Here is a 12,769-nt window from a genome sequence, read left to right on the forward strand (position 1 = left end):
ATGACAAATGAAAATTATAATTATAAGCTCAGATGACAAAAACGTCATACAAACGATCACAGTAAGAAATCATCTACCTACGCGAATGTGCGTAACAAGTTTCCAAAGTTTAGACACCAAGGTAATAGCGGCGCGGGCGGCCCGGCTCGCTCCACGCGTCACGCGTCACGCCTCACGCGCGAGCGGCCCGGCGCGCTCGACGCGTCACGTGTCACGCGTCACGCGCGCGCCGCCCCGCGCGTCCTCCTCCCCCCTCCCCCACTCGACAACCCGTCACATGGCGGTCGCGGGCCTTCAACGCAACTCGGTAACAAACAGTGTATACGAATAGAGGCAATCGAATTGGTGTGTGTGTGTTGACGTCCGTCTCAGGTAACTAATGTCAAAAGTGACTAGATAGCTTTATATACTTTTAATCCTACTCGATCGGAAATTGCGAAATACGAATTTATTAGGTACGTCGCTTTCACGCTTCAGTCCCACTGTAAGTTTTAAGTTGAGCAGATATAAAACCTTAGAACAGAATTATTATTTACAAAATACGTTTTTAAATAGATAAAAATATTCATAGTTTATTCTTTAATAAATGTATACGTCTATAAACTATCTATGTTATACAACTTTGATAGAAAAACAATTCATTAAAAAAATAGAAAACAACCGTTCGTAATAGAAAGTTGAAGTTAGTCCTACGGCAACAACTAATACGTACAGAAAGTAACGCCCTCGGGCGGGCCTACCTACCGCCTCTACAACGTAACCAACTTAGAACTAATCAAAGCACTCCGTGACCGATAGTAAGGCTTCTCGTCTCGTTTCACTCACACTCCACTCACACTCTATACAACAGTGAATAAACTCCAAATCACTCTAAGCAAACTCAACATAACCTCGACTAACCTAACATGTACAAGTCAAACGAATAACGTCAATAATCGTAAGAAATTACATACAATGTACAAATGAACGCAATCGCAACGACTCGACGCCGAGCGGCAGTCTTTAGCGGATAGTCATGCGATTGTAATCTTACGAAACTTGAAATAACACTAACAGTTACGATAGAATCACAAAGACTTTCATAAGGGCGCGAACGCCTTGCGCTAATAGTCCGAGAGCCGGCGGTGAAGTTAGTGTGTTGACACTTCACGAATAGATGGTGATGACTTCGCGGCCGCCGCCGCGCACCATCAGCACGCGCTCCAGCCCCTCCGTCAGCACTTCCAGGAACTCCATGTCTGTAATATAAACATCATGTTAGCTACAACAGGTCAACGACCTAAACACTAAAGTCTCCTTATTACAGAGAAGTGCCCTTACAGGGTCTGTATTCTTGTAATTTGTAATACTATGAGCAATAAATATGTTTGAGTTTGAATTGAGGTGGTTAGTGGTACTCACAGTTGGCATCGCGCTCAAGCTTGGAGTCGTGCGGTGGGGGAGGTTGAGGATGACGAGTTTGCGACTGCGACACATCTCGTTGCGGGCCGAGTTACTCACAGTTGGATTCTCGCTCTAGTTTGGAGTCGCGCGGCGAGGGCAGGTTGAGGATGGCGAGCTGTGACCGCGACACACTTCGTTGAGGGTCGTGTTACTTACAGTTGGACTCTCGCTCGAGCTTGGTCTCGCCCGGCGGGCCGGGCAGGTTGAGGATGGCGAGCTGTGACCGCGACACACCTCGTTGAGGGTCGTGTTACTTACAGTTGGACTCTCGCTCGAGCTTGGTCTCGCCCGGCGGGCCGGGCAGGTTGAGGCGAGCTGTGACCGCGACACACCTCGTTGAGTGCCGTGTTACTTACAGTTGGACTCTCGCTCCAGCTTGGTGTCGCGCGGCGGGCCGGGCAGGTTGAGGATGGCGAGCTGTGACCGCGACACACTTCGTTGAGGGTCGTGTTACTTACAGTTGGACTCTCGCTCGAGCTTGGTCTCGCCCGGCGGGCCGGGCAGGTTGAGGATGGCGAGCTGTGACCGCGACACACCTCGTTGAGGGTCGTGTTACTTACAGTTGGACTCTCGCTCGAGCTTGGTCTCGCCCGGCGGGCCGGGCAGGTTGAGGCGAGCTGTGACCGCGACACACCTCGTTGAGTGCCGTGTTACTTACAGTTGGACTCTCGCTCCAGCTTGGTGTCGCGCGGCGGGCCGGGCAGGTTGAGGATGGCGAGCTGTGACCGCGACACACTTCGTTGAGGGTCGTGTTACTTACAGTTGGACTCTCGCTCGAGCTTGGTCTCGCCCGGCGGGCCGGGCAGGTTGAGGATGGCGAGCTGTGACCGCGACACACCTCGTTGAGGGTCGTGTTACTTACAGTTGGACTCTCGCTCGAGCTTGGTCTCGCCCGGCGGGCCGGGCAGGTTGAGGCGAGCTGTGACCGCGACACACCTCGTTGAGTGCCGTGTTACTTACAGTTGGACTCTCGCTCCAGCTTGGTGTCGCGCGGCGGGCCGGGCAGGTTGAGGATGGCGAGCTGTGACCGCGACACACTTCGTTGAGGGTCGTGTTACTTACAGTTGGACTCTCGCTCGAGCTTGGTCTCGCCCGGCGGGCCGGGCAGGTTGAGGATGGCGAGCTGTGACCGCGACACACCTCGTTGAGGGTCGTGTTACTTACAGTTGGACTCTCGCTCGAGCTTGGTCTCGCCCGGCGGGCCGGGCAGGTTGAGGCGAGCTGTGACCGCGACACACCTCGTTGAGTGCCGTGTTACTTACAGTTGGACTCTCGCTCCAGCTTGGTGTCGCGCGGCGGGCCGGGCAGGTTGAGGATGGCGAGCTGTGACCGCGACACACCTCGTTGAGGGTCGTGTTACTTACAGTTGGACTCTCGCTCGAGCTTGGTCTCGCCCGGCGGGCCGGGCAGGTTGAGGCGAGCTGTGACCGCGACACACCTCGTTGAGTGCCGTGTTACTTACAGTTGGACTCTCGCTCCAGCTTGGTGTCGCGCGGCGGGCCGGGCAGGTTGAGGATGGCGAGCTGTGACCGCGACACACCTCGTTGAGGGTCGTGTTACTTACAGTTGGACTCTCGCTCGAGCTTGGTCTCGCCCGGCGGGCCGGGCAGGTTGAGGCGAGCTGTGACCGCGACACACCTCGTTGAGTGCCGTGTTACTTACAGTTGGACTCTCGCTCCAGCTTGGTGTCGCGCGGCGGGCCGGGCAGGTTGAGGATGGCGAGCTGTGACCGCGACACACCTCGTTGAGGGTCGTGTTACTTACAGTTGGACTCTCGCTCGAGCTTGGTCTCGCCCGGCGGGCCGGGCAGGTTGAGGCGAGCTGTGACCGCGACACACCTCGTTGAGTGCCGTGTTACTTACAGTTGGACTCTCGCTCCAGCTTGGTGTCGCGCGGCGGGCCGGGCAGGTTGAGGATGGCGAGCTGTGACCGCGACACACCTCGTTGAGGGTCGTGTTACTTACAGTTGGACTCTCGCTCGAGCTTGGTCTCGCCCGGCGGGCCGGGCAGGTTGAGGCGAGCTGTGACCGCGACACACCTCGTTGAGTGCCGTGTTACTTACAGTTGGACTCTCGCTCCAGCTTGGTGTCGCGCGGCGGGCCGGGCAGGTTGAGGATGGCGAGCTGTGACCGCGACACACCTCGTTGAGGGTCGTGTTACTTACAGTTGGACTCTCGCTCGAGCTTGGTCTCGCCCGGCGGGCCGGGCAGGTTGAGGCGAGCTGTGACCGCGACACACCTCGTTGAGTGCCGTGTTACTTACAGTTGGACTCTCGCTCCAGCTTGGTGTCGCGCGGCGGGCCGGGCAGGTTGAGGATGGCGAGCTGTGACCGCGACACACTTCGTTGAGGGTCGTGTTACTTACAGTTGGACTCTCGCTCGAGCTTGGTCTCGCCCGGCGGGCCGGGCAGGTTGAGGATGGCGAGCTGTGACCGCGACACACCTCGTTGAGGGTCGTGTTACTTACAGTTGGACTCTCGCTCGAGCTTGGTCTCGCCCGGCGGGCCGGGCAGGTTGAGGCGAGCTGTGACCGCGACACACCTCGTTGAGTGCCGTGTTACTTACAGTTGGACTCTCGCTCCAGCTTGGTGTCGCGCGGCGGGCCGGGCAGGTTGAGGATGGCGAGCTGTGACCGCGACACACCTCGTTGAGGGTCGTGTTACTTACAGTTGGACTCTCGCTCGAGCTTGGTCTCGCCCGGCGGGCCGGGCAGGTTGAGGCGAGCTGTGACCGCGACACACCTCGTTGAGTGCCGTGTTACTTACAGTTGGACTCTCGCTCCAGCTTGGTGTCGCGCGGCGGGCCGGGCAGGTTGAGGATGACTAGCTGCGAGTCGTGCGACCGCGACACGATGACTTCATTGAGCTTGACGGCTGTGTGCATCCGCCGGACCGTGCCCTCGTCTCTGCACATGTATACAAACTGATAGACATCCATTCAATACATGGAATGAGCTTTAAAGATAAGTCCGCATCTGCCAAATGCTTGCGCGCTAACAATACGGTGCATTAACTGGATATACCATGAGAACCTACGACCTACTACTAGTCCAAAGACCTATATAACTCCATATAAGATAAATAGTCTAAGGAAAAAACGTGTCTCGGAATAAAATAAATTTTATTCTCGCACCGATGGCGATGGCGCTACCACCAATGCCAACCTTTGGCCTATTCTCGTTTAGCTGGCGTTGACGGTTTCGTTTGTTATTTAAAAGTTTTAACACATCAGTGAAAGAATATTGGTCAAAATCCTATAAAAATAATAAATACAAATAAAAAAATAATCTAGGTATCCATATATATAAAACGTATAACTAATGTATAACGCCAAAATAACTTAATTTACAGTGGTGAAGGGTAGAATAAGTTTTTTGCCAACAAACTGCTATGCAGTTTGGCAGATAAGTAGCAACAATTACTGTACCTCTTTTTTAATAATAAATAAATTGAAAAAAAAAATGGATAAAATAAAAATATCAAAAAATTTATATACATATAAATGTATATACATTTAATTGACGGCGTTAGTTGTAATTATGTGTGGATAGATGGCAGTAAATTTACTGTGACTGCAAAATTTATTATGACAGTACCCCTCTATTCTGTGTATTCTCTTTGACTAGACCTACGGGGGCGCTTTAAGAAGCCTAAGTGTACAATGACCGCGAGGTCATTACACGTTAGTGCTTTTCCCCTTGCAATAGTTAATGTTTACCACTTAGTAAAAAATTATGTCTTCTAAAAATATGAAAATACGAAATCATGAGTAGATATACACTCACTCTACATTCACGACCAACAATCTCTGTATTGGTATTCATTGAACCTTTAATATATGCACTTATTCAGAGCACAGACAGAAATACTAACTAGGAAAGGCAGGTTGCTAGGACCAGGAGACCAGGAATGGAAAGGCAAGGAAAATCCTGCCGCTTGGATCGAACGAAGGATACCTGTAGAGAAGGAAGGAATAGGACTGGAGATTAGGTCGGACAAGTGTGTCAATACTCTAAGAACAAATTAAATTATTTTCTATGAAAATATTTTAATTTGTGTTTTTTCAAGTAGACACACTACTATTTAAACTATAAACTGAAATAAATGTCATATACGAAGGAAAAAATGACAAAAGCCTCCAGTGTCTAGAGCTGGAATCGAACCAGCGTCCCCCGTTTACCGGACAGGTGTCTGAACCTCTCGGCTATCCGGTCACGGTGACATGGGTCGAAATATGCCTGAAGGCTTTGGTCATTTTTTCCTTCGTAATAAGATCGTTTTTGGTCCCCCCAATTTCTTTGGACAAATTTAAGACGAAACGAAGTTGCAATATTTTGATGATATCTTTCTTTGTTTGGTGGATGTCCTTGGCTACTCCCAAACCACCAGAAATATAGAAATGTGTCCAAAGAAATAAGGTGTTTGAAACGCCCGAGATATTGACCCAGGAACAGAAAATGTAAAGGAGATACCTAAATGTAAACGAAGCATCAATTTTTCCATAACAAAACATTTGATATCATATTGATATTTGTTTTAATTGAAAACAAAGTGTTTCAGGTGAAATATCGCTTAGGGATAAAGTAAGAATTTTTTGAGGCAATAACTTGGGTTTTGGGAGTTAGCCATTTTAGTGCGCATGTCACAGATGAAGTTGACAGTGTCACTTTTCTGCACATCGAAAGAGTTTATCATAAACTTGTTTCAACAAATTGAAACAAGGAAAATAATATCTACCATTATACTTGTAAAGAAAAGCTCAAGGACGTTAATAATAGGTTTTTTACCACGGTACAAAATACAAGTGGAAAAAAATTATGGGCCCTGGAGGGAAAGTGCCTTAAAACTTAAATTAGCTCATTTTACTCAAAGGAAACATTCTTTAATTTAAAAAATAAACAAAACTGCAATCACAGATTTTTTTGAGTCGGTTCGATTCTCGGACGTGGGAAGCGAATTTAAAAAAAAACCCGGCCAAGTGCGAGTCGGACTCGCGCACCGAGGGTTCCGTACTTTTTAGTATTTGTTGTTGTAGCGGCAACAGAAATACATCATCTGTGAAAATTTCAACTGTCTAGCTATCACAGTCCATGAGATACAGCCTGGTGACAGACAGACAGACGGACAGACGGACAGTCGGACAGACGGACAGCGGAGTCTTAGTAATAGGGTCCCGTTTTTACCCTTTGGGTACGGAACCCTACAAAACTTAATGCAGTTTTGTTTCTTTTTAAATATAAAATAATGTTTCCTTTAAGTAATGAGGGCTATCGTTTTTTTGCTCACCAGTTGGCGCCTCTGTTGGTGGTGGTCCAAAAGACTATAGAAAAGCTGTCAGTCATTGAAGTGACAAGTCACATTTGACATTTCGAACTATGGAAAAGACCACCATCTACACTAGCGCCCCTAGCGGCGAATTCATACGCGTTAGTCCTCATTGAGCTAGGTAACTTAAGGATTAAGGTACTTTCCCTCCAGGGCCCATTAATTTGTTACACACTGTATACCGGTAATCATTGCTTGCTCTTTTTATTAAAAAAAATATAAGATTCGTAAGATATGTAGGAATGTACTCACGGCGTGATGGTCGGCATGGGCTTGGGCTTGATGGCGTCTCCGTTGGCGTTGGCCGCGGGCGGCGGCGCCTCCTCACTCTGCGAGCGTTCGTCGGGCGAGTCCCACATTGAATCGATTATGTGCAACAAACTACTGCGAAAGTCGTCCTACGGTACCCCAATCCATATCGATCCAATCGAATTTTGACGCGAACCGGACGTTGCACATGACGGATTCAAAGCGAATAAAACACGGGATGTCATATATTATCTCGACTGTTAATACACTACGGACATTTAAACATCCAATCTCTTATCTAGTGTGAAAAACGAAATGTGAACAACTCAACGTGGATGGCAAACATATGACCACCGTGTGTAGATTCGCGGGACTCGGGGTTAGATCGGTCATGATGGGACGCGATGAGAAAATAAACACGTGAGGTGCTGATAGCAATAGTGATGAAGCTGATGGTGTGGTTGATGGTATATCGTCCCCTGCCTGTTATACAGACACATCTCAAAATTTATGATTATTGGAGATTCAATCTTAATAAAATATAATAAAGTTAAGTTTCCTTGTATAATTTTGGTTCACAAGTGGCCGTATTGCAGTCACGAAACGATATGGCTTCACTGGAAACTGAAAATATCAATTTTAAGCAACAGACTTCACATTAAGCCACATTTAGAAAAAAATCCATTCGTTTACAAATGTGTCAATAATAATGCTTTGAATATTAATTTAATAACTATGTAAAGTAGTCTGGTGGATTTAAATAATTGTAAAATGGAGTGTTTTGTGTCAGAAACGAATGGTGAAATAGTTTCAGTTTCAAACGAACAGTCCAAGCAGAGACGGGATGTTTCAATCTCATCATTATTAGCGGAACAGGAATATACCTAACGTTATGCTAATTTCAAATTTGATACAGGATTATACAGAAAACACAGTTATCCCTTCTGTTCCCGAAAGTTAAGGATACGGGAGGAGTTTCGATATGATTTGATTTATAAACATAATTTACAGCGGGGTTACGCGGCTAGTGTGATGGGGAGCTTTTGGACCCGGCATGGCTCAGAACGGGTTTTAGTTTCTTAAGGTACCTATTCAGTAGAGTTATTATGTATTTGTTAAAAATAAATAGTTATAGACTATAACCGTTCTCTATAATTTGGTCTGTATCATAACTGTGGGCATGTAGTTATTTCACAAATCTTCTTAACGTTTGGGAACAGAAATAACATATCGGGACCTAAATCTGTATGATCCAACAGCATTAAATTAAAGAGATGGGGTAATTTAAAAGTATTTAAGTTATCACTTTAAGCTATTTTTCTGGGGTCGAGAAATGTAAAATTGTATTAGTCGTGTCTCGTGTCTTAAATATTATCTAGAATTGCGGAATAGACAACGAACGAGAAAGAAAATAATTAAATGGTTTTCAAGGCTCAAGCTCGGCCACAATTTTAATTTAGATGCATTTCGGTTTTCGCTTCAAATAATTGATGTCCATAGGCCTTCCCGGGTTCGCAGGTCTGATTCTGAACCCTCGGTTTATAGAAGACACCTCGTTCGTCTCTCTCATCCGAGATCCTCATTCGTTCCGTGCTATAGGACTTTCAAGTCTCTTCCACCGAGGTGATCGCGCCCGATTCCAATTATATAATATTATACAAATTTTGAAGACAGCTTGCACCAAAACTCAACAGACTCGGTCACCTCGGTGGTTCGCTGACGATCAAATCACAAAATTCAAAATGAGACAGGTATATCGCGATGGTCACCTTGTCGTCCTTCTCCGTCTCGTCGAGCGGCGGGCTGGGCGCGTCGTCGGCGCGCGCGGGGGGCGAGGGGGGCGCGGGGTCGGCGCCGGGGGGCGCGGGGGGCGCCGCGGGGGCGGGGGGCGCCGCGTCAGCAAAGCGCACCTTGCTGGCAGACTTCACGTCCGCGTGGTGGTGGTCCACTATGGCTTGTACCTATGGTTAATGATGTCTTAGATAGTGTGCCGGGTATTGGTGGCGCATGCGTTGATTTTGATGAGTTGCGTAGAAATACCGATTTTCGGAAGCCTCTCGAAACTGTGGCGTTAAAGTCAAGATTGTACGAGTATTAACAACGCATTATTAATATCGTTTTTGTCATGTGCTCGAGACGACACGGAGGTCCGATTTATAAAATCATTTGGGAGGATTCCGTAATTCGGTTCTTTTACGAAATTGGTGTAATGCTTACATGGAAATACCATAGCATGCTTTAACCCCGATACATTTCATATTTTAGATTAAGTGAACTCCATAATCACGAATGATTAGAGTTGGTATTATCAAAATCTATATATAAAAATATTGGTTTTTAATTTAAAAACAATGAAATAAAACTATGAAAACGGATTATATCGCGTATATTGAATTTATAATTCATCCCGACGTTTCGAACTCTTTACAAACAATCTTTAATAAATTCTCCCTGAATGTGTTTCAGCTTTGAAACTGAGAAATTCTTTAAACATTCAAGATAGTTTCCCAGTAGCGACATCCGCTGTTCCTTATAATATTGTTAGTAAAAATAATGTTGATATTATTTACAATTACATATTAGTACGGATCTATGGGGCGAAAAAGCGTGCTGTGTATTATTTACCCACCTAGCTATGCTAAAATCCTAAACAATCAGATACCAGTAAACATCAAAAGAGCGAAACATCAATATGGAATAGGGGTCTACAAATCAAGGCAAGAATATTATGAAGACATAAAAGTAAAAATGGGTGCATTGAAGAGCGGATTGAAAAATGAATGGCTTTGAACAGTGATATGAGAAAAGTATGAGTAGAAAGAGAAGAAAACACTTAAAGCAAATAGAAATCTGGGAGTCGTAGTTTTATAGGACTTTGACAGCAGTCAGCACATCTAGGCGTGGAACGAGTGACGCATGGTTGTAAGCGTCGATGAATTTGTAGCGGGCAGTTGTGGTTAAATTTAGTTTAATTTGTAAATATGTATATAATGTTAGAATAAGTAATTAGTGTAGATGTTGCAACACCCGAATCGGGTAGCATGTAAGAACTTCTTGTAATATTTAATACATTTTGTACCTACTACATGTATGCAATTGTGAAAGAATAAAGAATAAAGAAGCGTAACTACACATTGAATTGAAGATACAATAATTGATAAAACCATCGTCAAGCTTGGAAGGAAACAGTAAACCACTCTGGCCTCCTACAAAAATGCCTACGAAATCAAAACGCTAGAATCATATAAGTCAATCGTGGCATAAGCAAGTAACTGAGAATATACACAGCGTTGTATGGCTGATTAAAAAATCACATAAATCTTCAGCTATGTCTACTGCCACGATGAGCTAGGGGCTTATTAGGACTTTACAAATTGATCATATATCCCTACTACTCGCAGTTATCGCCATTTCGACATTAATCTCTTTTTCATCAATGGTAGTTTCACTAGTTTCGTTACCAACAAGTGTTCATCTTTTTTGCACTACGTATTAATGATCCGAGCGAAAAGTAGTAGTAGAAGTAAAAATGATTCAATTTGTAAACTCCTGGCCAGACTAAATTAAAACGAGCTCTAATCCAAGGGTTATTAGGGGTTAGTAAATGGATCACAGCTAGAATGCATATAAAAGTGGACTCGATCGGGTTAAAGTATTCCTTTTACCAGTGGCAACTTCTCCTCAGCGTTTTGCTCACTATAGTCCACCAAATTTTGCATCTGTATCGGCGCAGACAAATACAAGTTAGTTCTGTATAACACACATCATTATAAAGCCACGAGATATTTGTACAGCGTACAGTGAATTACTGTTAAACATTTGTGAGAGTGGTACAAGTGTAGTGTTGTAGTGTGAGAGAGATGGCACATACCATTCCGAGGGTCTCTTTCTTGTTCAGTCTGAGTTCCCGCAGCATTTGGTTGCGTTGCTCCATCATCAGTGTGCGTTCGTACGTGTAGGCAGATATATCGCTGTCCGTCTGAAATTAGGTGAGAAACAATAAAACATTTTGAGAATGAGTCAATAATCTATCTTGCATAACGATGCGCTCACAATATGGGACATTTTCTATGAAAAGGGACCTTTTTTGTCGATGGCGCTTACGCCGCACAGCGTCGCGCGGCATTGTATTTATATCGGAGCATCGTTTATAATGGCGTAAGCGCCATCGACAATAAGGTCCCTTTTTATAGAAAATACCACATATAGATTACAACATAGAGAACAAATTTCCAATTCTTCAAATTCATTTTAATAATATTATTAAGGCTAAAAATCCATCTATTATTGCAATCATAATAATTTTATACGAGAAGAGTCTTTGCATATCAGTGAAAAAAAGGAAAATTAAAATTAACGCAACATATTTTTTTCACTTAATAATAAATCTAACCTAGCAAGGTAAAAATCTACAATTAGTTGGTCCGGTATTTCCAGATAACCGAAAAAAATTATGCCTCCGAAAAATTGGGAACCGAAACTCACATAATGAATTTTAAGATACTGACCATCTCAACAACTTCGACCTCAGCCTCCAGTCGCAGCTGGTACAGGAACATCTTGAGGTCCTTCTTCATCTGGATGGAGTTGTCCTCCATCTGCGCGACGGTGAAGATGCGCATCTTGCAGTTCTTCCAGGTGCGGTGCTGCTTCAGCAGGAACGGGAGCAGCATCAGCATGCCGCCGTCGTGCACGATCCACCAAATGTCGATGTTGCCCGCAACCTGGAATATTGAGATATGGAGTTATTATAAACTGAAATAAATGTCTTACTAAGAAAAAGTGACCAAGGCCTCCAGTGCCCCAGGCTGGAATCGAATCAGCGTCCTCTGCTATCGCGGTAGGTGCCTGTGCCATTCGGCCACTGGGCCACAGCGGCATAGGTCGAAATTTTCCAAGTATATGCACTTGTTACTGAAGGCTAAGGCACCCCCTGGCCATTCCTAAGGTAGAACAGTATTGTTCGACCTTCTAACTGAATCATCCATGTGATTCTGAGCTAGCATTTTCTAGTATTTTCTGTAAATAATTTAATTTGTTTTAATACTTCTAACAGTATGGAGTTATTGTTGGGTAGGGAACTAGGGAGTGCCGGTTAAAAACACTTATTTCCAATGATGGCCATTACAAATCTTAGTAACGTGATCACTCACTGGACGGGAGCTCCCTTGACGTGATGTATACAGGATGGCTAAAAAATAAGTGCATTCCCGTTGCCAGGGAGGTTTTGGGATTATATATACTGAGCAACTTTTACTATGGGACCAACCACGCAATCGCTAAAAAAAAAATTACCCTCCCATAGAAAATGGACCAGCCAAAATGTATGAAACAGCCAAATTTTCTTTCGCGATTTCGGAGTTGGTCCCATAGTAAAAGTTGCTCAGTATATTCCCAAAACCTCCCTGGCAACGGGAATGCACTTATTTTTTAGCCACCGTGTATAATTATCAGAAACAAGAAGGCAACTATATACTACAAGGCTTCAGAAGGCCACAGAAATAACCACCTCGCAAGTGAGTAAGATGTAAAATTCGTCGCACATCAGAATCGCAAGTGTGCAGCCGTCGCGTTGTTAAGTAACGATCGAGATCACATAATAAATAAGTTAGTAATAAAATCAAGATTAAAACATTATACTTTTTTTATAGGCGCTTTAAAGCGACTTTTGAAGCTATGAACGGCGGCTACAAGCCGACCGGAGTATTTCCGCCAGCGTCAAGGTGGGTTCCCACGGCCCTTGTTATTACAGGT

At 45.2% G+C, this 12,769-nt stretch overlaps 1 protein-coding gene across 6 annotated transcripts in view; it reads right to left on the bottom strand.

Annotated features, from left to right (window-relative positions):
* Positions 1-237: 237 nt before the first annotated feature.
* Positions 238-12,769, bottom strand: part of LOC134755637 (solute carrier family 12 member 4) — a 566,314-nt gene continuing 553,782 nt past the window's right edge. For 4 of the 6 annotated variants that reach the window (XM_063692147.1, XM_063692152.1, XM_063692148.1 and 1 more), the window contains 7 exons: positions 11,524-11,739; positions 10,887-10,994; positions 10,681-10,734; positions 8,785-8,976; positions 7,019-7,164; positions 4,208-4,347; positions 238-1,238 (listed from right to left, as the gene is read on the bottom strand). In XM_063692147.1, the coding sequence (XP_063548217.1) occupies positions 1,147-1,238; positions 4,208-4,347; positions 7,019-7,164; positions 8,785-8,976; positions 10,681-10,734; positions 10,887-10,994; positions 11,524-11,739 (948 nt within the window). In that variant the 3' untranslated portion in view covers positions 238-1,146. The remainder of the gene's footprint in view (positions 1,239-4,207; positions 4,348-7,018; positions 7,165-8,784; positions 8,977-10,680; positions 10,735-10,886; positions 10,995-11,523; positions 11,740-12,769) is intronic. The other 2 variants (XM_063692153.1, XM_063692151.1) reach the window with 2 other exon arrangements.

This window comes from Cydia strobilella, chromosome 3 (assembly GCF_947568885.1).
Source record: "Cydia strobilella chromosome 3, ilCydStro3.1, whole genome shotgun sequence".
In the NCBI taxonomy this organism is placed as follows: Eukaryota; Metazoa; Arthropoda; class Insecta; order Lepidoptera; family Tortricidae; genus Cydia; species Cydia strobilella.